This window comes from Simochromis diagramma, unplaced genomic scaffold (genome assembly GCF_900408965.1).
Source record: "Simochromis diagramma unplaced genomic scaffold, fSimDia1.1 OVJJ01000216.1, whole genome shotgun sequence".
In the NCBI taxonomy this organism is placed as follows: Eukaryota; Metazoa; Chordata; class Actinopteri; order Cichliformes; family Cichlidae; genus Simochromis; species Simochromis diagramma.
Genome location: NW_024386883.1, coordinates 5,670,785 through 5,696,681, shown reverse-complemented (window position 1 = coordinate 5,696,681; position 25,897 = coordinate 5,670,785). Strand labels below are relative to the sequence as shown.

The 25,897-nt window shown below is 40.7% G+C and overlaps 1 protein-coding gene across 12 annotated transcripts in view; it reads left to right on the top strand.

Moving 5' to 3' along the window:
* nbeaa (neurobeachin a) overlaps positions 1-25,897 on the top strand; it is a 99,377-nt gene that overhangs the window by 10,235 nt on the left and 63,245 nt on the right. For all 12 annotated transcript variants that reach the window (XM_040033289.1, XM_040033291.1, XM_040033298.1 and 9 more), the window contains exons 2-3: positions 18,912-19,143; positions 23,346-23,446. In XM_040033289.1, the coding sequence (XP_039889223.1) occupies positions 18,912-19,143; positions 23,346-23,446 (333 nt within the window). The remainder of the gene's footprint in view (positions 1-18,911; positions 19,144-23,345; positions 23,447-25,897) is intronic.

The window sequence follows — 25,897 nt, the reverse complement described above, 5'->3', positions numbered from 1 at the left end:
GTAAAGTTAAAAAAAAAAAATGTCATAGCTTCACTGAAAGTCTACTCGTCCAGTTTACATGTAAGTATAAATAATGGCTTTTCTTAGACTGCTCATTAGATAAAGAGCTTATTTTTGTTGTTATGCTGCTCATTTGAGGCAGTTCTTCCATACAAGTACACAAGAATATTACAGATAATATATATATAGCACACATCTAATTAAAAAGTTAAAACACAAAGACAGTGGCAGGCTCACTCTCGGTGCCCAGCAGCCAGTCAGAAAAGATGCAAAACCTGGTACATCTTTGAATTTAACAGACTTAATTGAACACCTTTGGAAACGCTTCATGACAGTGTGGCCTGTTTTGCCTGGCCTCTGTATTTGCCCACCAATCAAAAGTTGAAAAGGTGCTGATGTTTCGGTATTTCTCCATAGGATGGAAGAAAAGAACTAATGATTGATGGAGAACAAGATGTTTGTAAAGCCCATCCTACCCTTAGCTAGAAGCATCTGGGTGACATTCCTAAACCTATTTCATAGTAATTGAGAAAAAATAAACCATGTCACAAAATCCACTGAAACTCTTAACAGCATGTGGAGTAGTGTTTGTGATGGTAAGGTGCTAAATTATCACATTTAAAAAAAGCTGTGCTGTCATAAGACCTTTTACAAAGCATATAAAAAGAAAAAAACTGTGTTTTGTGACTTAAATCAAATAAGTGAAGAAAATGCATTAAAAAAAATCACTCATTTGTTTTAACCTGAGAAAATAAAAGCCAGTTTTCAACTAACCCGGGGTGCCATTTTATTTATTTATTTTTCAGCAGAAATTTGGTTTCAGACGCACACTCACAGCCACACAACATGTAATTAGCATTGAAGCGCCTCGTAAAGTTTGCCAAAGTAAACCATGAGGGGACCACCGTCATGAAAATACTTCTAACAATAAACCCAGTCACTCAAATCACCTTCACACAACTAAATATGAACACTTTAAAGAAGCTAGCAAAGGGAAAATGGTCAAAGCTAAAGCTAGAAGGAACACAGAACTAGCTAGCAGCCTCAGTATGAGCAAAGCATCAATGCAATTACAAGGAGAAAAGCACCAATGTCCCGTAAACATGCTGGGAAATGATTTAAAAACCTGACATTGTTATATAAATCTGTTGCAATTGCTTTTGTTTGGGAAGGTAAAATATGTCACATAAAGGTGGCTGTAGAGCGGCTCATTTCCAGTGAATTATTTATAACTAACTGTTTACAATTAATTATTTATAGTTAAAGAGCACTTTATTTTCAATTGTTTCAGGGAGAGAAGATGATCCTGTAGTTTAATGCAATTTGGAGGAATTGTAAAGTTTACACATTTCTTTTATAATGAAATTAAGTTCAGGCACTGAAGAAACGTCATCATGTTGCCTAGCAACCATTTCCCAATAGGCTAAAGAGACCCGTTTGTATCATTTATGCACCTGTAACATCTTGTGTTGTATCATTTTAATTCCATAACAGTGTCATCTCATTAATTATCCCCAAAACTTAAATAATCCATGATATATTATGACATCAAGATGTTGCCTAGTAACCAGCCAACAACTAACATCATGAAGTAAACAATACTGAAGCACTGGCATGTACTGGTTGAATTAAATTAACTATGACTAGTTGTACAAATAAATATTGGAGAGAAAACAAACATTTATGTTATAATTGACATTTATAAGTTTTTGGTATTTATGAGTAAAATGACACAAACCAGTTATTCAAATAAGACGTAACCACATGTATAAATGTTCGTTTCTGATACCAGCAGGACAACCATGATCCTGTAGCACTATGTCGTGGTTTATCCTCACCCCTCCTTCAGGCACTTTCACACTCTGAAACCCTCGAGGAGAGAGGTACAAGAAATCATTTTGAAGGCAATATCTGACAGTGTTGGTGACTCACTGTACTAACCTCCAAAAGCCCCTGTGCCTCACCAACCCACCCCTCTATATCCACTGACCCCTTACCCTGCACTCGCCACATTCAAGCTCTGAATGCTGTCAGCTCAGGGTAAGGGTTGGATTATGTTATCTGAGTGCAGAGATGGAGGCTCTTATAATCAAGTTAATGTATGGATTCAATAGATGGCTGAGTCTCACCCTGTGCATTGTACCGTGGGGGTCACGCATGGAAATTGTTTCATTCCCAGTTGCACAGTGACCTAAATGAAAAATCTGGCATTGCTGACAAGAATCATACAGACATCGATTTGTGAGAGTGTGTGTGTGTGTGTGTGTGTGTGTGTGTGTGCGCGCATAGATAGTCAGATAGATGGATGGATGGGTACCTAAAATGTGATTTTGTTGCTTGCCTAAGGAACTGGAATTGCACTGAAATGTTTATCTGCAAAGCTGCTACAAATGATTCATGAGATGTCTGTATTTGAATGTCACTGCTGACTCCTGCCAGGAGTTATTCCTCCCATGACATAATTTTAGTCACTGCAGTTTTTCTTTTTTTTCTTTTCTAAAAATCCTAATCTTTCCGTGTGTTTACTCTCTTATTTCAAGTGTGAGGCCTTCTTGGCAAAGAGAGCATGCATGCTGGCATGGCTCTGTGATATTTGAGAATGGATTTTGTGTTGATATGACCTTTTGATTGGAAATAGTTTGTGTGTGTGAGTGAGTGAATTTGACATTCATGAGATCATTATCTGGGTTTTTATATTTTTGTAACTTTATAATAACCGACACTTAAACATGTTGTGTACGTGCAGTTATAATTTTGAAAGCTTAATATTATTTCATTGTAGTTAGACTGGAATTGGGAGTTGGATATCGGCCACTAATACCTAACCTAATGGCAGCTACAGTGAGACATTTATTAATTACTTTCCTCGATTTGTTTACTAATAAACAAATCCATATGTGTAGTGGTGGATGACTTGTTATGTAAATATTACTAAATAGAGTAAAAAAAAATGACTTAAATAGTGGTTTTGTAATTGGTTTCCAAGGTAAAAATTTTGAGTACATTTTGTGTGTAAGGAAGGCATTTCTGGTTAACTTAATACCACAAGTTTTTTCATAAACGTTGTTGCGTATGTAGTTTTTAGATGTTTTTAAATGTAACTCCAGTTCATATTTTTGGGTTCTAGTTGCCCTTCTTTACGTCTCAAAGTTAAGTCTTTTGATTAGGTCTTTCTAGCTTGCTCACACATCCATTAGTTATCTAATAGCATCCAAGAAAATATCCTCCAGGATGATGGCATGCACCAAAACAGAAGTCATCAGATAAATTGAAGCTATGAGAGATAAAGTATTAATGTATTAAATCCCCTAAAGGCATGCAAATAAGGCAAAAGACAGAAGGAGATGACTTGAAAACATGGTTTATGTAAAAAAAAAAAAAGAACTGGCCAAAACTGACTTGATTTGAATCTAAAATGATCAACACCAGCACAAACTTCAGTTGGTTGTCTTTCAAGGTTTTATTTCCAAAGCACGAGCTTCTGACAACTGCTTCTCTCTTACCGCTGTTTTTGTTTTACTTCAAACGCCTCATGTTCACCACTGTCCAGCGTGGAGGACGAGTCTGAAAGTAAAGCTGATGTAGTGACAGGCCTGTACTGGTACAGCACCAGCCTAACAGATGTGTAGTTGAGGCCTGAGCTCATTCTTTTGGCCGTCTTTTATTAAAAAGCACATTTTGGAATTGTTAGAGAATAATTATATAATAAAATACGTCAGAGCCGAGTTTGGCTTCAGCAAATTTGGCTTCTTTGTGTTCAGTTTTGTAATTGTCTGGCTTGACTTTTGATTATCTTGGGTGTGTGGGTGTGTGTGCACACTGTGTGTGGTCTTTTTTTTTTTTTTTCTTTTTTTTTTGTACAATAACGCAAAGTACATCATGGTCCGCTAACCCCTCAGCCGTATTTTGTGTGTGTGCGCGCATTTGAGTGTGTCATTCCTGACTGTGTCTTATGATGATGGATTACTGAGACCCACTGGAGCTGCTTGCTCCCGCTCTTATCCTCCATCAACTGCGGTTCAATGGAACAGTACTCTCCATTGTTTCAGCTGATGGCGAACATGCACGGTGGCATGCGTTTGTGTGTGAGTGTGAGTACTCACACACACACTGTGCATGCACACATCCTATCTGATGTAGTGCATGCACGACAAACCAAACCAAGCAAACAGATTAGCGATCCTGAATTGCCACCAGCTTGATGCGAGGCAGGTCTGCTGGGTCTTATCTAGTGATCTTTGAACTTAACATCAGCTAGTCTACAGCAGCCTCATCTCACAGACACACACACAAAGACGCACACACTCAAACGCATTCCGTAAAAAGGCAATCATCACATAACTGAATATGGAGCCAAGAAGAAACACACTTGCACATATAAAACACCAGACTACTTGCATACTGCAAACAAGTTGCTCTGATCAATCATTCCTTGCGGAGGCTGAGAAAGAACAAGGAGCACATAGTGACTTACACCCAGTGAGGTGTAAGCAACACGCTGGATGCCCTGTAGGACTTCACTTCCTCTCAGCTTTGAAATTATCACATTTTGAGTGAAATCAGGAGACAAGTTGCGAAAGGCCTTGTTAAAGTACAGAACGCAAGCCTCGAGTGCTTCCTTCTGAGGCTCCCATGACATAACGCACAAGCATGCCCTTGTTACTTCCTGTCTTGAGGAAAAACTGAAAAGAGAAATTAAGTTACATCAGTTCCTAGACAGAATCTGCTGTTTCCAAGTGGAAGAGGAGAAAAATGCTGAAAGAAGGGTCCTTAAAGTTCCACTTCAGCACCTCACAGTTTAACTAATGCCTTCATCCGGCTTCAGCAGCATCTCTCATTTGTTTGATGCAGTCCTTCCCACGGTGAGAACATGTCCTTGATTTCACTTCTCTCCTTGGCCCTTTCTATTTTTTCTCTCTTTGAGCCTTTCTACTTTAGATACTTTTTCTCTCTCCCACTCGTGACTTCCAGGCATTTTTTTATTTTTTTTTATTTTTTTGGCCTTAACACATAAATCATAAAAGTTGTGTTCTGGTAAAAGGCCCAGGCAGTGCTTCCTTACTGCAGCTCTTAGGTTGTCTCCAGAGTCTATGAAGAAGTTACACCCGTGTTCATTCATTCCTTTGGTTTCAGGTGTTAAATGAGCAAAGCTAAGTGCAGCACGTGGTGACTCTGGCATATTTATTTAACGATTTATCGATCTGTACTTTCCAGAAATGATGAAGCTAACGCTGTTGCCATTCTGTGAAAAAACATTTCTTTTACAAAAACAAGCAGCTCAAAAGGCAGCTGATTGCCTTAATTGCCATCATTAACTTGATTAGCTTAAAAGTCAGTTTACATTCTGGTGCTGCCTCTTGATTACAGTTCACTTAAAATACTTGATCTGATATTTTCTATGAACATGACAAGCTTTTCACCTCTCTCGTGGTATTAAGTGGAGAGCAGTCCTTATGGTGTCACAGTTTTGCAGCTTTATCACAAAAGTAAATAAAAACACAACCAGCGTAGAAGGATTCGGAACGACTACGAACCTCGAATTTCTCAGATGACGCCACTCTGGAGGCTACGCTTGAAAGACACACACTAAGTTATTAAAATTGTATAGTCAGTTCCTTCAGTACAGAATAAAGTGTCATTGGCTGCTCCATTGTCACATGGGGTTGCCACAGCAGGTGGTGACGCGTGTTTGATTTGGCAGAGCTTTTACTCCAGATGCCCTTTCTGACACAATCCCAAAAGGATTTGCGTCTATGGCTGGAATCGAACGAGCAACCTGCCACTTGCCAAGCAAATGGTTAGACGACTACACTATAGATTTAAAGTGCAGCTGTTTGACTTTATACACGTCTTTGTAGAAAGGATATGTTGCTGAGGGTGGCTGCCGCTCCCAACAATAGCACGATATGACTATACCACTTTTTTCTTTTTTCTTTGCGTCCTACTTATTTATTCCTGGGTCTAGGACCCAGTTAACACTAGATGAAAGGGATCAACCGAACAACAAGAGCAAACTGAACTGAAAAGGCCATCGACTGAATTGTGTTGTATAAAGAAAGATGTAAATTTATTCATGAGAAAGTGCATTGGCTTATTATTTTAGCTGAGAGGCACGGTTCTAGCAGTTCAGCGCTGTCAGTCTCAAGCACATGCTTTCAGATTTCTATGATAAATGGTTTTATGTAGGGGATGCACATGCATTTTAATTTTATATATCCAACTCCTTTTTTTAATTCCCTGGCTAAAATAAATAAATTAAAAAAAAAAAAATAGCACCATGCAGCAGGCTTTTATTGGAAGAAAATCCAAAAATCTAAAACTTTCATTGGCGCTCAGCCTTTCCTAATCTTCAAATTTATTACATAAACTTAAAAAAGCATTTTTTAAAGATCCCACTGATAAACAGCCAAACGAGCTGTGCCTAACTTTAATCAAAAGTCTGAGCTACTGTTACTGCTATACTTACTACTCAGTACTGCATCATTTCAGTGTGATGTTTTTATAGCTTTTTGAATCGGAAACGTGGTTTTTAATAATGTGTTTGTGAAAGAGTATCAGGGCGTGATCTATAACACGAAAGAGCAAAAAAAGTTTTGTTTTTTTTGTTTTGTTTTTGTTTGTTACCCAATAGCATGTGACAAGGCTTATTGCAAGATCCGTTACTAAGCCTCTTTAGCCAATCAGGTGGCAGACATTTTAAACTGCAGTTGGATGAAGTCAGCTTTGCGATCACTTGGCTGCAATCCTCCAATCCCTGCAGTGTGTATGCGTACGTGCACATCTTTCTGACCTGGATTTTTTCCCCCCTGAATATAATATCAGCCGTGCTGAGTATGGCTCTGCTCTGCTGCGGGGGCTCCTGCAAAGAGCGGGGCTTTCGCATCTTTGGTCGTATTTTGCCGCCACGCACTTTTAGACCTTGAAAAGATCCTGGTGGTATTAATACAGCAATTAGTGCAGTTGCAGCTTCAGCTGTTTGTCAATGAATTTTTCCGCCCAAATGAAGGATTTCCAATGCAGCTTCTCTTAGTCAGTGTATCGGTCAGCAGAGAGAGCAGGAGCTGTCCGCTGTGCTGAAAAGAGTCCGCTGTATCTGTCTGTCTTCTCTCTTTATCTGTCATTTCCCCCAAGCAAACATTCACACGGTTACTCTTTCTGCAGTTTTTCCTTTCTGCCCTGTTGGTGACATCTGACCTCACTTTATTTCCATCTCCCTTTCCACTCTTGATCTCTTCTTCTGTTAAAAGCTCTTTTTCCCTTCACTTTTGCTCCAGTAAACAGACTTCTGAAAAACCTTTTTTTTTCTTTTACAAGCTACTCAAATGCTAATGAAATGGTGGCTCATTATTATTGAATTATTTTGGGAAGACTCTCCGCATCCCTGCAGTTCTCTTCCTGTTATCTCCTCCCTTCTCTCTCTCTTTTCTCTTTTCTTTGTGTTTACTCATGCTGTCATTCATGTGAATTGCTGCTACTGCTGTGTGTTGGTGACGAATCAAGCGAGAGTGCGAATGACTAAGACCTACAAGACATTTTGCAATGAATTGTTTAAAGGCCTTTAGCCCTGTGAATGCTGAGTATGTGTGCTGGCTTTGGCCGACTTTAACAGCGGCGTCCGAGTGTTTGCGCTCACTTGTCTGCGTGTGTGCACAGTATGTTTTAAGCTAGCACTTGATAAGGTTTGAGTCAGGAAGCGGGAAAAGGCACACTGAACTGGTCTGCAGCGAACTGGAGACTTTGTAGTGGCTGTCATAAGAAACACATCTCAGCAGGTATTACTGTCTTATCTTGCCTTTTCTCACTCCTCTTTTATGCGGCTCTCCCTCTTTGGTTGCTGGCGGTGCTAATAGAAACAGACAAGCCGGTACATGGGAGTGCTCAATAGCTTTGCTTCTCTTTGATGCATGTACAGACACACATTCATGCTTATTTTTGTGGAAAACGTGCCCAGGGTACAGCTCCTGGCACTGAGAACCAAAATGCAGTTGTTGTTTTTTTTTTAAATGCATTTCTTTTTTATGTAATGCAAATGTAGAGCTTTCACTTATTTGCTTAATTGGAGGCAGCACATGCTTGATTGGAATTCGTCACCTTACCCACACAGCACCCTTGACAGGATTACACTAACTGATGGGAAACAAGCCTTCTTTGCCCATGGGCCTAAATATTTATGCATACAGGGCTTTACCCAAATTAATTCCTGAAATGGTACAAGGACTGAATACCTAATTTTTAATTTGGTGCATTATGGCTCAAAGTTATTGCATACATTAATGCAACACACACGAAAAAACACGCCTATAAATACATTCGTATTTGCCTTATTCAAACCAAATGTGGGCCGTGTTTACTACTACAAGTGGGAAACATGATAAGTGAGAAACGAGCAAATCGTTTGGGGAAACATGAAATCTTACAAGCCCTGGCCCGAGATAAGCGCGTCGGATAAGCACTCTCAATCAGACGTTAAGCCCAGTTTATTTTCTCCGGTTTTCTGTGTGTCAGACCTGTGATTGGATGGCTTATGTGTGAGAGGAAAAAAAGTGAGAGGGATGCGAACAGTGTTGATGTTGCTGCATGGAGCTGCTGTATGTGGCTGACGTATCAGCTTGTAATAAACGGCCATCTGCACTCTTCTTCAGGGAAAACGCAAAGCGCGTATTAAGAAAGTGCATTTTGTGTGGCAAGTTCTATGAGATGTTTAAAGCTCCCCGATGCTTTTTGTTGTTTTCTTATAGATGTATACTCACATGTATTGGTGGAAGATGAAAGATGGTGCTCTGTTGCCACATTAGCTTCAATGCAGTTTTTGAGTGGCTGGTTGAAAACATGTCATTTTGTGTCAGCTCCTAAAGAGATGCTGTAGTTTTTTTGTTTATTTATTTATTTATAAAATGAGAGTGTTGAGTCTATGTGAGGATATACTATACCATGCCTAGTAGCAGTACGTCCATAGTGATGTCTACCACACATTTTTATTTCTCTGTCCATCACCATTTTCAGGTTAGCATATTAACACGCACTGTTTACCTGCATGGATTACAGGACTACAAATAGAATGCAAAAGGAACCAGAAAGCTTCCCATACCTAAAATTGTGGTTATGCTTTATTTTCATTAGAACTTGACCAATAGATATATATTGGCCCAGCTGACATATCGGTCCATATTGGCTATTTGCCAATACCGGTAAATGCTGATAAATGAAAATCTTAAAGTAAAAAGAGTTTGGGGGTCTTAGAAATCCTGCATCCGTCATTCTCATTCATATGCAGACTAAATTTCCGTAAACTGTTCAAGAAAATAAAAAAAAATCTGACTCTTAAAATCAGTTATGGACGATCAAAGTTATTTCCTCCTTAGAAAAATGTGAACGTTTATGAGTCAAGCTGTCTAGAAGCTTTTAAAGCATTACAGTCCAAAACCGAAAGTGCACCTGTCAGCCTGGACGGAGGGAGAGGAAGGGAATCATGTCAGTAGGATTCATTGTTTCAGGCCCATTAATGGCTGTGGCTTGGCAGTCCTTTAAGTAGTTATTTCAGTCACAACTGATGTGGTGAACTTTAAGTATATAAGTATAAATACTGCACATCCGCTTAGTGTACAGTACCAGTTTGTGTAGTTATGGCAGATTTTCATGCCGTCAACTTATCGTCTGGTTTTGGCGAATGCTGTCATCTTCATTTCTTTGCACAGGCTTTACTGCCACTCTTTTGTTTTTGTCCTGCATCTCCGACTCATCCCACATGCCTGTGTCTTTGATTTTTTTTCTTTTTATATTTGTGACCTTAAAAATAGCTACGCTGATCACAGGGTGACCTCACCAGTTTTTACTGGTCCAAACCACCCATATATCCACCCCCCTAGTGTGGATTTATGTAATTCTTGCAGTATCTGGTGTGTGTGTGTGTGTGTGTGTGTGTGTGTGTGTGTGTGTGTGTGTGTGTGTGTCTGACATTTCTGCAGTTATCTTCACTTCTCTCTCTTCATCGCACTCCAAAGCTTGAAGTGAAAGCCCTACACTTTATGCATAACAGCCTTTAGATATTCCACACACTCATGGCTGATCATGCTTATTTTGCTGACTCACTGGGTGTGTGTGCGTGTACGTGTGTGTGCTGACTGTGTGATTGTTGTTTTGAATGAGGCTTCATGAGTTTCTCATCCCATCTGCCATCTGTGCAGACGCTGTTACAAAGGCCCATGGGAAATGCAGTCTTGGAGGCTATCCCCTCCTCCCTATGTGTCTAGAGGCTCCAGTCAGTCAACATGTCATTGTTAATCACAATCACAGAGGAAGAGGGAGAGACACATGCATTGCCCTTTTTATTTCAACATCTCATCCTCTTTTCTTTCTTCTTCTTCTACTTTTTATTATGCTGTTTTCTAACATGGGTCTCGGGGGCGGGGGCGGCTGGATCCTGTTGCAGCTGAAACTGGATTAAAATGCCAACAATCATTTTTTTTTTTTACCATTTATTTTGATTGTTTACACGTTAATTATATTTTTGTTTATTCTATTTGACTGTATTGGTCCTGGTTAGCTATATATTTTTCAAAAAATAACCCTTTTTTAAAAAAATTACATTTTATATCACTCTGTTGGTTCACAGAGCTTCAAAATAATACATCGTATTCATCCTGCTGGGTTGTCTGATTACATATCCAAAACACTACCATTGGTAGTTAATCACTTATAGAATTAATCAAATCTCATTCTCTCTCATAGTGCAATCCATTAATCAACTTTTTTTAATAAAATATTTTGTTGGAAATATGCCTGTCTCCTCCAACCACCGTTGGGCCCCTCATATATTTTCAACCTAAAGCTATAAAAAAACAAGATTAAGAAGAAGTTTATCCTGTGAATCTGCGCTAGTGATAAAATTAACTGAGGCTCTTATCAATGCAGTTTTCCAGAAAATGAGGTCATGCAGGATACAGAATGTGGATTATTGAGTGTTTAGTGGCCAGTTTAGCCCTAGTGTAATCCATATCTTTGCAGAGATTTGCTATGGTCATCACTGGAGCACTAAACCCTCAACTGCTCATTGTAAAGCTGCGGGCAATAAAATCGCTCTGCCGGCCTGATAAGAAAAGCACAATAGCATTCGGCCGCTGTCTCGCCCTCATTTTCTTTTTCGCTCCATCTCGCCCATTCGCTCTCACAAACGCACTCTTTCTCATCACTGTTTCCCTTCAGTGCAAGCCGCTTCCTCTTGCCCCTTTGCAGTTCACACCATTCACTCTCTTGTTTGTTTTTCTCTCATCATCTCCCTCTCTGGTTCCCCCTCTTTTTTTTTTTTCCCTTTTTTTTCCTCGCTCTCCTTCAATTTTGCTCTCCTGCGCTCTGTTGAGCCCTCTTGGCGAAGCGTTAAGTGTATAATCTGTGATCTCATGTCTAGATGGGCCTCTCGTCTCCTCTCACTCTGCACACAAAGGGCTTGAATGGCCACGACTCACTCAGGGGACACAAATGAGTAATGACTCACACATGCGCGCGCGCTCTCACACACGCCAAATAAACACACACGTACACATGGCCGCACCTCTCCAGCACACTCCCGGGGGCTTTGAAGTTGCATATTGATGATGCCATTTCCAAAGGCTCAATTGAATGTGCAGAAGCAGAAGAGGTGGCTATTGACCGTCCACTCACCTCCCTGACCTGTCATCTCTCTGACAGCCATAATGAGCAACAGGTGCCTCTTTTGCCAGGTTTGGCCTTGATAGTTATCCAATATTCAACAGTCAGTTGTAGTAATCAGCCAGCATAATCGCTTGTTTGATGTGCCATCACAGCACTACATAATGGGCTGCGGTGGGTCTGTGAGAGATTGTTTTCGATTAAATAATAATTACTGAGATGAATTTTCACATTCAGTTAATGCTCAGAATAGCTGTGTTTAAAGACTTAAATTAAGGTGATTAAAATAAGAATTTTAATTAAAAGGATTTGTAAACGAACTAGAAAGTAACAAAAAAATTAACGGTAAATAGGTGCTTATAAATTATGAAGCACAATCATTAACAAAAAAAATGGCGTGTGGTAAGATGGCTATTGTCTTCATGTCACGTCAAGACCTTTTCGTGTCAAGCTAAGAATAAGCAGAGGCAGAAGAAGTCAGATCACTACTGCCTGAATGGTGCTTTCGTGTAAGAGTGGCGAGAAATGTGTTTCCTGTGTCGTTGTTATGTCTTATCCTTAATTTATGCCGCGATTCGTGTGCAAGTTCTTGCCTACAGCGAGCCCACGGAAAGCGGTTTTCAACCAACACAAACGTGCTCCCATGCAGTCATCCAAAATCCCAACTGCACTTTGCTTGATGTGGATGACACTGTGGGTCAGTCGAATGTTGATTGGTTGACAGGTGGGCTTGAAAATGGAAAGGATGTGACAGCAGGTTTCACAGAGAATGGCAGAGACACGAAGAAAAAACCATCAAGGATAATAAAAAAAAAAATACAGTAAGAAAAGTGCAGACAGTGGCTACAGCAGATATTTATCATTGTTTTTAACACTTGGTCTCACTTCAGCTCTTAGTTATGATTGTTATTCATTATTCATTCTTCTTCATGGCTGGCTGACAGACTGATAGGACTAGCCCGGAAAGAGGTTGTACCACATATTTTCTATACTGCCCCCATCTGGCAGTAAATACTCTCTGTGTGGAGATGAGCAGTCAAAAGCTGCCAATGAATAATTTCCCCATTACAAGGACACTTGAATAGAACAGGGCATTTTATGAATTGCTTTCATTGCATTAGATACTCATGAGTTTCATTTTCATTTACCCAAAACCTTAAAAACTTTCATTTTTATTTTTGGCCTTCATCATATTGGACACTGCAGAGAGAGTTAACAGGCAAGAAGAGTAGGAAATTCAGGAAAATGGTCTGGGGCGGACTCAGACCCATGTGATTCACCGCTGATTTCACATGTCTCCGCCAAAATCTGGCACTACCAGATGCCTCGAAATTCCTGGAAGCAATGACATCAGTGACTGCAGGAGTGGCATCTACAAGGAATACAGTTGATTCACAGACACAGCCACAAATTCTCTCTGTAATGATTTTCTCTCCATAAAAATGACCAAACTTATACAGCGGAACGTTTCATTTTTTACTATTATAAATAGGAAAGTGTGATTTGTTCTCAAAAGGCACCAAAGTTACACATTGGTCAAATGAGCTGCACCTCAGAATGACATTGAGCGACTGCTAGCAGGTAATATCGCTGATTAAGAGACTCAAAAGCTTGTGTAGTCCAAGAAATGAGTAGATCGTAGCCAAAAACATCCAGATAATTGCCGTTAAGATAACAAAATGTTTATTTTTCACAATTTAAGTTGGTTACCCAATGATAACGACATTATTAATGGCTTCATACTGTTAAGTGTCCCTTTAAGGCATGATTATGTTAAAGTCATTCAATATGAACAATACTGGGCCCCCAGGGTGTCATTTATTTTATTACTTAAAGCTTTTGAAATTCTGACCTGTCTTAGCTTGAAAATGCCGATGACCCTTGGAGCTGCTCTGGATTATCTGTGAGCAGTGTTGCTGGCAAGAAACGCTCGGAGGGACAGAGGGACTGTTTGTTTTACCGAGCTCTTATGAGAGCTGGTTTTGGCTGGCCAAGGAGCCTGCCCGTATAAGCCCTTTGTGGTGTGACGGTCCTGGCACCCTCCACCCCCACCCCAGCCTTCTTGAAACTCCCACTTCCCTGACACAGTACGGATGATGCCAAGCTCCCAGTGCCAGCTCCCGTTGGGATCTGAATGAGCAGCGCTGCAAGGCCAAACAGTACAGCAATAGAAATGGGAGAACGGGCGTGGTTTCGGGCGGTGGGGGGGGGGTGAAACGGCAACACATAAGTGAACAATTATAGAGCTGGTACATTGCAGGAATAACTGACTTTTATAATCACCTCAGTCACAGAGTGAAAAAGTGAGAACGAGTGGTGTCTGGCAGACAAACACTTCTCAAGCCCATAAATACACCACAATATAAGGAGATTACTCATCAGTCATGAGCCCTGTGGGAGATATTCTTACATTTCAGACTGCTGCTGAGTATGTTTCAAGGTTAAACATCACATGCTCAGTGATCAGAAGAGTGTACTCTACAGTGTAGGCATATAACAAGTAGGCTTCTGTTCATATGCATTCCAGTGTTTACCTGTCAAATGTGAACTCTAGCTGGTTGCCTTGCTCTCTTTTTCTGTGTATGTGTGTGCATGCGTGCATGTGAATGGAACATCCAGCCCTGGACGGCGTGCTCTGGGAGCAGTCGTTGCCGTAATGGAGCCAACGCAAACGTCTTCTAGCAGTTGCCAGGAAGATGGTGAGGTCAGCGAGTGGGTGGCACTGCCATGCCCGTTTATCGTGATGCATGAGGAGCAATGGTTTGTGTCTTTTCCCCACCAGGGTGGGTAGTAAAGGCCTCTTGTGCATGCTCATTGATTTGTGAGGGCATTGTCGTTATGGGTGGGAACCGACACTGTAGACACGTGGACCGTGGGTGAAAAGAAAGATTGAAGGTTACGAGTCTTTATGCAAAAGAATCATGTTCCCTCATAAAACTAATTAGGAATCTTTTGTGGCTGTGCACGATGGAGGCGGTGATGGTGCTTGAGTGCGCTCGAGTGTGCTCAGGCTGTTTGTGATGAGCCTTATTGCTATTTAGGTGGCGTGTTTATTTATACATCAATTAAAAACCCCATTCCAGCAAATAATGGACTCAGGCATCTATCACTTTTATTGAAGTCTCATGAAATGGAGAACATTAATTTTGACTGGAACATTTTTATACTGAAGAAGTCTTTTTCAGTCTGACTTTCCTTCCTTTTTACGTTTTGAGGTTCAGGCGGTTTTTGGCGGTGTCATCCAGGTTGTTGTTTTTTTTCTTTCCCCCCAGATGTTGTTTCTGGTAGAGCAGACATAATAATAATTATTCAGACACTTCTATTTCTCCCACTGCGCTTTCTGCACTCGTGCTTTCCCCCCTCCTTATTGTTTGTCACGAGACTCAATTCGTTGCAGTCGTTTGCATCACCCCTCTCATCTTGGTGTGATCTTCCTCACACGGGTGGGAAGCAGTATGCACAGCGAGATTCTTGTGCTGTACATGTGTAGGTTTGGCCTGGGGATGTGTGCGTTTCTCTGTTCAAGTTGCTCCGTATCCGTGAGCAGGTTTCTGCAGAAAAAAATAATTACGCCGCCTCCCCCCCTTAAGCCTCTATTACATGTAATACTGAGCGTCTTCAGACGGACAGGCTGTATAGATGTAATACAACACAGTGGTCCCCAGTGAGCTCTGTAATTGGGAACCTCAGAGGAGAAGGGGAAATTCAATGTGGGATGAGTTAATTCTTCCTCTTTTTATTCCATACCTCATTCAGGGGTCCACTCTAATCTGTGCATTCACAGAGTGCAGCGGATCAATTCTTATCACTGAAAGGGGGGAGGAGAGACATAGGGAAGAATAAGAAAGAGGCAGGAATGAGAGGGAGGTAAGAGCAAGTAACATGCTGATTGTACACTTGGAAGCGTTGAAGAATTGAAAAAGGTGTAGGTCTGTAAAAGGAAGGGGAAAAGAAACATGATGGATATTATGGATAAGGACCAACCTTTAATCTTATAGTTCTGTGAGCCTGAGACTCACAGAAAGTCATTGGATGGGGCAGCACATGACAAATGTTGGTGTTGGTAATGATTGCCGCACCTTTTTTATGTCAATATTATATATGGCAGCGTCATTTTTCTTTAAAGTGAGATCAAAGCCAGGTTTGCAGGAGCTTCGGTGACAAATGGGTTACATCCGTGTTCATTGTTTGATGTTTGTTTGTTTGAAATGTATTCATAAGTCACGTTTTCTAAATTTTGACTTTCAACTATTATTATTTTTTCTAATAACAGTCTTTTCCAGTGCTGTAACTACTGGCTGCTAAACTGAAGCGTACTTGCTCAGATTTTGTCAGTTTAGGTAGCAAAACATCTGTGCACTAATAAACGGTGACAGCAGCGTGTCCCTTGTTCCATTCCCCAGCAGCTGGTCTTTTACTACATGTCACTCCTCTGCTCTCTTCCCACACATTTCTCCTGTCTGTGATAAAGTTTGCTGTAGTGGAGTGTTTATTGGTATTCCAGCATAGGGTGAGCTTACATTGCTGGGTATGACATTTATACAGGTAGGAAAGTAGGATGACATAATCAAAGACTATGTTTGTTTGCAAAGTTGCTTGTAATTATAAAAGCTCTGAAGTTTTCTTGGTGTGCCTAAATGAGACCCACTGATACGGATTTATTTTTCCCAATTCTTATTTGCTTTGTAACTACAACTGACAGCATAAGCAGACAAAAATAAACTTTTCTTCATGGTAAAATGTTATTTTCATTATAAAATCAATCATTAAGTGTAGGATCTTCTCTTGCTTACCCTACCGAAAAAAGGCAGTGGTAATAGATTTATATAACAAAATAAATGTCAGGTACTTGCATTATTTTCCCAGTATTTTTATAAAGTCAGCAGATAATAGGATATCGACCCTTTGCACTTTTTCCCCTTGTCTCTATAATTTTCCTTTTGCTCAGCTTTTGCTCATACCGAGGCTCTGGATAGCTTTAGCGTTAGCCACTTTTCCTTTGTTGTTGTTTTTTCTTTAAAATATCCAAGTTCGGTTTGGTCAGTTAAGAGTCTGATTGGGTTTTGGAAAGGTTTGTGTTTTTACTCACACTGAGATGCTTCCACCATGCTAACGACATGTTAGCATTAGGCTGTGTGTGTGTGTGTGTGTGTGTGTTTGTGTGTGTGTGTGTTTGGTTGTGCTGCTATGCACGCATGAAATAGACTGGCTTGTAATCGGGCACATGTGAGATTGACCAGTCACAGATGAGGCCCGAGAATTATAGAAATTGGTTGATTCTGGTCCCTGGCTGATCGATTCATGCGTCTGTACGTGTAATATTCAAACCGACCAAACGTTTTGATGATGAAAATGAAAGTTGAACCAACATTGTGTTGACTACAACAACTTCAGTTCCCCTTCTGTGTCCTTGGATTATTTGTTAGCCCTTCTACCAACAGAATTGTTTTCTTGTCTTTGATAATCAATTAATCAATTTTTTAAAATTCTAGTAGGTTAATTAACTTATTGCTCAACCCTCATCATCCCTGCGGTTATGATGCTCATACCAGGGACAGAGATGTGCTATCTGTAACAGGCTGAAACATAAAATTTCATATGCAGCAAATGAGGCAAAGATGAGCTGTTCATAAACAGCTTTAAGGTAAATGGACCAGTTCTTCCATAGTGCTTTTCTACTCTACATGAGCACTCAGAACGCTCTATACAACTTGTATGAGTCACCCATTCACACGCACATTTCTATCTAAGTGCTTTCGAGCTAAGATTCACACACATACACACTACGATGAACACATCGGCAGTAACTCCGGGAACGCTCCGGAATAACCAGACGCATTTAATTCCTTCATTTCAATAATCTGCTCTATACTCTATAAGTTCTCTTGCTGAGAACATTTGGTTCATCTGCAACAGGAGGTGTATTATTTGTCAGTGAACACAAACGATTGCCTTTTGTTTTAGACAATTGCCAGGAAGACTCTTGGTGGAAAACAGTGCTGGACACAATGAAGTGAATCTAAATGTCTCACAAGGTGTATTGATTCATCCGGGATGTGTTTAGCTGCTGTCGAATACAGATTTGTTGATTTGTCAGATGAATATTATTGTGTATTTGTTCTTTAAAAAAGTTTCATTTTGAAGCTAAGCGTGTGAAACTTAATTTTTTTTTTAACAGTGATCCAAAAACAACACAGTTTGTAAATTGCTATGTGATCATCTCTTAAAGATAGCAAGAGTGCGCAGAGTATAACTTTACATTCCCCGCTGAGCTTGTAATAGTTTTTGCTTAAGGGTCGTTTAACCACATGCAGAATGAATTATTGAAAATAAACCCTTTATTGAACAGCACCAGCATTATCTGCGTCTTCCCGCTCCTGACTGCAGACAGCACACCACAGCCCTGCTGCCCCTCCAGTTTAATCACATTGTGAAACAGACCGACTCTCCTTGATTTATCGATTAGTTTTATTCTCTCATGCCGTGTAAACACCACAATAGTCATAATGTTTATCCTGTTTGCTGTCTTGCTAGCTTCTGATAATCTATTGCATGTTTCTTTTCCATCTGATTTAATAACCCCTGTGGTGTTCTCTTAGCTTGCTGGTTGCTATGGCTACCGTTTCCTGGATAGCGTAGCGTGCTGAGGGTGAACTGTGTGGGTATGGCTGTGTTCATGTGGCGTGTTAGTTAATGTGCTAGCGTGTTGTTGCTGTACTTACCCAAGTAATTATAGTTGCCAGCCATTAAGAGACGGAAAATCATTTGCATTTAGTTTTTAAAGTGCGGTCTGCTCACACTAATGCCATCAGAGAGGAGAGGGACTGACATGTGCGTTAACTTTGTATGTGTTCAATTGGTGTTGTGCATCTGAGGTGGTAGAGAGGGGCATATTTATGCCTGCTGTATTCTGAGAGTAATTGTTGTTCATAGAGTAGAGTTCTGTTATCTTCATGTTACTGAGGAGCAGAAGAGGAAGAGGAGACGATCTGTGTGTGTGTGTGTGTGTGTGTGTGTGTGCTCACATGAAGGACGTTTATTTGTTGCAGCATATGAGGCCCCGGGCAGAAGAGATGCTTTCCCAACCACAATCAGCATCCATCAGATGCCAGGCTTACCTCTCCTTCAGACATAAGGTTAAATGCTACACTAAATCATTCACTCTTCTTGTTCTCTCTCTCCACCCTCCCCCCCAATTCCTGCTCTACCTCTGTTCCCTTCCCAAACCCTCCCCCTTCTCCCCCTTCCCACTTCTTCTCCTAAAGCTGGTGGGCGGCGAGTTTGACCTGGAGATGAACTTCATCATCCAGGAGGCGGAGAGCATCGGCTGCATGGTGGAGCTGCTTTCCCACTGCGAGGTGACGTGCCAGGCGGAGATCTGGAGCATGTTCACAGCCATACTCCGCAAGAGTGTGCGCAACCTGCAGACCAGCACCGAGGTTGGCCTCATCCAGCAGGTGTTGCTCAAGATGAGCACTGTGGATGACATGATTGCAGGTGAGCAGTGGGTACACATGGATACATGCGCACATACTTTGTATTTTGATCAGTTTTTTTTCAAGATTGGACAACCTATAAAATGATAATATAGTGGGATATAATGATAACTTTACAGCTTAATTCCCCAAAAACCACACCTGACTGTTTTTAGATAATTCCCTGAATTACCACAATTTTAATATGACCTCAAATTTGTGGCTTTGAACCAGGTCCAAACAGCTTACAGAGGAAGCGTCTTCAGTGTCCGTGTCCAAACATATTAATGTCTTTTTTACTGGGCTTGGCACTGTGAATTCATCCCAGAGTCAAACTGTCAACGCAAAAATTTTGCCTTCTGTGGGGTCTGAGGACACAAACAACTGGATCGTGCCATTGTGCACCTGCTCTCAGCACACTGAAAATTCTGGTGTTTTTTTTTTTTAATATGAAACATGAACCCAGTTGTCAGTAACTACAAAGGATACTCTCTAAATTACTCTTCTTCCAACCTCATGCTGTTTCGGGACAGTGTAGGGGATCCAGCACACATTGCAGATACACAAGTGCAATTAGTCTGGAACGGGACTTCCAGAGAGCTTTCAAAAAACACTGGCAGTGGCACAGAGGTGGACTATGACATTACTTTGAAGAGAAGATCAGCCATATTTAAATAAAGGCTTTTGCTCTTTATGGCTGAAGAACTTACTGGTCACACTTAGTTTATGATGATGGTAGTGTTTGAGGAGAGAAACATGCGGATGTATCGCTTATTGATCCTAATTTATTGGTATTTGAAACAAATGCTAACAAAATATTATGATATTATTATTATTTAAATGGTTAATAGGCCTTAAATCTAAGTTTGGGATTGAACACAGCTGCCTTGGTTACCATTAGCTTTTACTTTTAATAGCATGTGTTTTTTATTCAGTTGCAGTGACACACACACACACACCCACCTTATAGCTATTAGGCCACCAGCGTTATCTGTATGCATGCCTTCACAATGACTGTTTGCATGTGAGGCGTTCAGGGGACATCTTCAAACTGTGACTACAGAAAGTCGAATGTGTCAAAACTTTGCTAAGTTCTGGAAGAAGACCCAAAACGTCACCCATGGTTAGAATTTTCAGGAACCACTTATTTTGGATTGCACGCTTGGTGTAAAACTTCACTGATACTGAAAAATAGGTAAGACTCAGACTAGAAGAGCAGAGTCTGTGCTAAGGTCAGTGCCTTGATGTCTAAATCTGCATTTATATGTAATGAGTTCCTTCTGTAAACTCCAGCTCTCCACTGTGCGTCCAAGTTTCATGCACTTTGTTCTGCACTTTTTGCATAACCTTGCTGACAGAGAGGAAAGAAGTCCTCTACCAAGGCCAGTGGCCTATCTCTCTACTTTAACGAAAGTGATGGGGATCCATACCAAAACCTAATGGGCTGTTCTTTAACAGATGCCCAACCTCTCAACCTTGTAATCGTGTTGACGAAGCAGCAACCAGCTGAATCTGTAAACGTGCCTCCACCTTGATGGAAAAACCCTCAGATGTTTTTCCTTATATCAAAACCTATTCCACGTGTCCATGAGTGTTTGCCCTGCAGTGAAACATCCATAAAACCCTTCGGTGCAGCAAAAGCAAAATAACAACCTCGATGTGTTTCTGTGTGCTCACTGCCATTTGTTCACAGGGCTTGATTGCAAAACAACACATCCACATTCACCTCTTTACATGAACGTATTGACCTTGGCTTCCCTTTAATGATGCCTCGGAGTGCACATCTTTTGCTCCACCCCCCCAGTGTCCTCTCTGCCCTAGCTAGCGCCGCAGGATGATGTGTTTTATAACTTCTTTGACTTATTACTGCTCACTACAGCAGAGTATACTCCACTTAAATCACAGAGAGCTGTGATTGTAACATTTTTCCAAACCTATGCAAAATGACCCACATGAATTGAACACAACAAAAACAGAGCTTAGGGGTTTTGAATCTAGGACATTGTGTATTGCATTTTCCTCTCATACCCAGCACCTCAGTGAGATATCCCTCTCCTTTATTCCCTGTCGCTAGGCTTTGGCTAATGAAATATTATGGGAAGACTCTATTCATATCTAGCAGGCCTAATGGGAAAGAAGAGCCTTTCTAAGCAGATTGGCTCCCTCTGAGAGAGCTGTGCTGTCTCTCTGCCATATCCACACTGATCTGTTGTGGTTGTGTAAAGTGAAAGTCAATGAAGCAGGAAGGTCATTTGGGCTAAACAAAAGCCTCAATGTGGTATTTAATTATATGCTTGAATATTGAGAGGGAATTGTATTTAAAGTCTTGTTTTTATCATTTCATGACATGTAGCCATTAAACAAAAGCTCTTTCGCAGCCTTAGAGAGGGAGGTTTGCCACTATTGTCTGTTAAAATGTGAACAAATTAAAGGAATAGATTACGATTTTGGTGAATATGAATATTTGTTTTTTGTTTCTTTGGGGTTTTTTTGCTAAAAGGAGATTAATACTACTCTGCATGCTGTTTTTTGTACCATTAGCAGTTAAATTACATGTGTGGTCAGAAGTTTACAGACACTCATCATTGTTCAGCATCTGTAATTACTTTAAAAAAAAGGGAAGTGGGTGCACAAGTTTGAATTTGGTTTGGATTTTATCTAATCGACACAGGATCAACATTTAAAAATGTAGGGCCTCTAATATTTTCCTATACTCAAATCTTTTAAGTTATGCTGTAGCTTCTTCGGTGCCTTTTAACCGTGTAAAGCCTGATACAAGTTAAAGCTCATATCTGCAAATTAATATTGAATTCATTAATTTTTTTTTTTTATTCTCACAATTATTTCACAGTTCAGGCTTAAAGGGTTAACCTGACAAGTCCAAGGTCTGTTAACTTCTTGTGAGTGATTATAATTGATTTTGCCAGGTTAAAAATTGGTATTGGACCAATGCTCAGAACAATAGGAAGGAACTCCGTGAAGATTTAAGAAGGAGGATTGTGTAGATTTACATAAATAAACAATTGTATGTAAATACAGGATATTCAGATGCGTCACCCTCAGATGAGAGGATATTTGGTTAGGTTAGGATGTTCAGACAACCCAACAAGCCTGCCATGAACTGGAAACTGTTGGAACACTGGCTTCACTGGCCATAGTGGAGTGAGCTTTTGCCATGGACTGAGGAGATCCAGAACAAACAAGAAGCTCCTGTTCCAAATTCGACACCTTCGAGCTAGACTGGAATTTGCAGCTGTCCACATGAATCAGCCAAATGGCTTTTGGAGAAACGTTTTGTGGTCAGAGGAGACAAAGATTGAGCTAACTAGCCACAATGACATGAGGTTTGTTTGCAGGAGTAAAGGCGAAGCTTTCAAACATAGGAACGTTGGGTCTGTACCAAGAAGCCAACCAGTTTAGATGAATCCCACCAGTCCGTCCAAAATTATATCAGAAGCTTTTTGATGGCTGTCAAAACTGTCTGATTGAAGTGCACCCTGCTAAGTGATGTTTACCCAAGTGGGAGTAGAGGTGATGTATGTGTATAGTCGAGCCCGTATGTACAATTGTGACCCTGTGTGGATTAGAGAAAATCAAAACTCAGTTCGTGTTCTTAAAGTCATTAAAGATGTAAGCTGTACAGTCATTGCACTCTGGAAAAAGAACAGTTCAAAGAAATCATTAAAAGCCCCAAATCACCACAACATTCATGCCCATGATGAGTGCATGTAAACGTTTGACCACAGCTATATTTGTGAATCATAATTAACGCTGTCACAGCTGACAATGTATTTAGCCCTTTCTCAGTTGTTTGGCCTTCTATTCCCTGATGTATTAAGATCATTATGTATTAATGGAGCTTTATCCGTTGTCATGTGTACTCTGACCGTATTTAGCAGTGCTGTGAAAAGCAACACTCGTTGAGGTTTGAGGTTGTGTGTGTTTTGTTTACATGGCAGTAGCTCTGAGTACTTGGGTGAAGCGCCGCTGATTTTTACTTCTCTGAATAATAAATTGCTCAACTGACAGTATAACAACCTGTCAGTGTCTTATGCCCTCACCATATTCTATCAGAAATGTCAGTAGAGAGACTTCCAAACGCTGACTCACACACAAACTCATAGGAGCATGCACATTCAGGATATCTCTGCTGTCTTACACTTACTTTCTGCCTTTTGTTTGTGTGTGTGTGTGTGTGTGTGTGTGTGTTTTCTTTGTTGTCAGACCTTCTGGTGGACATGCTGGGAGTCATGGCCAGCTACAGCATCACAGTCAAGGAGTTGAAGCTGCTCTTTAGTATGCTGAGGGGCGAAAACGGCATCTGGGTAAGTTTTGGTGGTGATTTAAGAAGCGATTAGAATTTTAGATTGTGGGTACGTCTCCGCAGGATCTGTCATTTCCACGACTTCCATTCATTGTCTGTGTAAGCAGGTGAGCAGTGTTGTGGTCTAGGCTCCTTCATGCAAATCAAGGGCATCCAGCGCAACTCAAAGCCTCTATAAACTGAAAACTAGCTGTTGTCAGTCGACAACGACAGCAACAGCAACTGCAGGGCTTAAATTCTTGCAGAAACACATTTTGTTACACTAAAGCTACTTTGGGCTGCTCTCTTATTTCCCAAGGGGGGCCGTGTGTTTGATTTGGCACAGATTTCATGCTGGATACCCTTCCTAACACAAGCCTCCCATTTATCCTGGCTTGGGACCAGCATTAGGAGTAACTGGCTTGTGACCCCCACCCCCATGAGACTGAAATTGTGTCTCTACCTGGTCATGAAGCAGGGCTATTTCATGTGTTTACCTCTGCGCCAGTCTTAGAGAGCTTATTTGGAAACAAGCTGCCACTTTGGTCTCGGTTTAAAAAGATCTGGAACCAGACAGCCCACACGAGTTCATCCAGTAGGGTACAGATTATGGTTTGCATGGTTGTAGCTGTAGAGAATAAAGTACGTCATCCAATCTAGCGAGTTCTCCTGCAGGCCAATGCCGGGAAGTGGCGTGACACGCACCATTAGCTACGGGCTAAGACTCATGCACTTACTGGTTCTTTACAGTTTAACAAATATCAACACTGCAAAAATTTTTTTGATGTATGTCATAAGTATCTCCTGTGTTTCATATTGGGAGCATTTCTGATGTGGTGTACCTCAGGGGACAATTCAACGACAGAAGGAGCTTCAGTCAGAAACCCTTTGTTTGCTCAGATGGCCGCAGACCAACAAATATATCAGAACATTATTGAAGATTCATGTCTGGTTTGAGAGGAGCTGGTATTCACGAAGCAATATTAATTTTCTCTGCCAACACTGATGATTACTGGGATGTTGTAACCTTGGATATGTTTGATCTTTTTAGGTTTTTTGTTTTTACAGATGTCACATTTGCTGCTGAATTAGACATTTCACTGTTTTTGATTTACTGGTATTCACTTGCTGTGGAAGCTTAAAAAATGCAAACTATATTAGCCATACAGCATGAGTTTGTCTGCGTGTCATTAGTCTGGATGTCACTTAGTGAGATGTTTGTGCTAATGCACTAGAATAATGAAGGATGGGTGTGTATACCTTTGACTCCATATTAGGATTCATTTTTGTATGTTTGTTAAGACACTTTAGCTTGTGTTCTTGTTTTTGTTTTTGCTTGTAATTGATTTTATTAGTGTAATTGAAGAGAAGCATGGTGAAAAAAAAAAAAAAGTGACAGTGAAAGCTTAATCAGGTGTGAAGGTGAAGGAGCCAGTAGAGTCCAGTAGAGTCACATTCAGGACACATATAATCATCTGAACCGCTCTATGAAGCTGAATGCTTTGTTCGGGGATTTCCATTTCTTCTTCTTTACTTCTCCTTACCTCAAACTTTCTTTACTCTTGCACAGTGAGCCAAATAAACGTCTGTTATCACAACCTGCCAATTTGGCATTGTATTCTCAGTGAATTGCTTTGCAGGCAATTGGAAGAGAGTTTGATTAATACATTTCCTCCTTTATTGAAACGGCAACACGAACCACTCTTGCACTTTGGTTGCTTCAGGCTTTTATACTGAAACCCGTATGCTGTTTATTGTCGAATTTCTGCTTAAATTGGCTTCTGCTATTGCTGATTCATGCTTACTTTTAGAGCTACAAACGCCAGTACCTGAAAATGGGATTAATTCAGGAGCTTAGATTTGGGAGTGCTTAGTGCAATCTCAGCTTACATTGCTTCTTGTTGTAAGCTTAACAGCTCCCTGTAGTTTGCTCATTGGCCCACCTTCTAGTCGGACGGTTTAGCTGACTCAGAGCGGATGTTTTAAAACTGTACTGTGAAGATTAACGAGGGTTTTATGAGTCTAAACAGTCTCCTATGACATCCTTACTGACTGTAGTTTTAGCAAGGTTTGCAGAGTGTGCGATGATTCGGTGTTTGTTAACTCATCCTGGGAATCCTTGCCACTTCTTCGGCAATCCCCCCTTCTAGGCAGGCTCCAGGGCAACCTCCATCAGCAACCTCTGGTCACTGATCAGCAGTCCACTGCTCTCTGCTGTCCAATATCTATCACTAACCCATCCACCTACCGCTGTTTTCCCATCTTTTCCGATTCCTCCTCCCCTCAGCAGCCCTCTCCAGAGACAGATCGATTAAGGGTTGCCATGGTATTGATGAGGTGTTGTCGGGGGTAGGACGGAGGTGATTGAAGAGTTATTGATCCAGCTGGGTTGTGGTAGAGATGTGATGTCACACCATGTTTTTTTTTTTTTTTTTTTATTTATTTATTTAAACAGTCTTACTCTCCCCTGTGC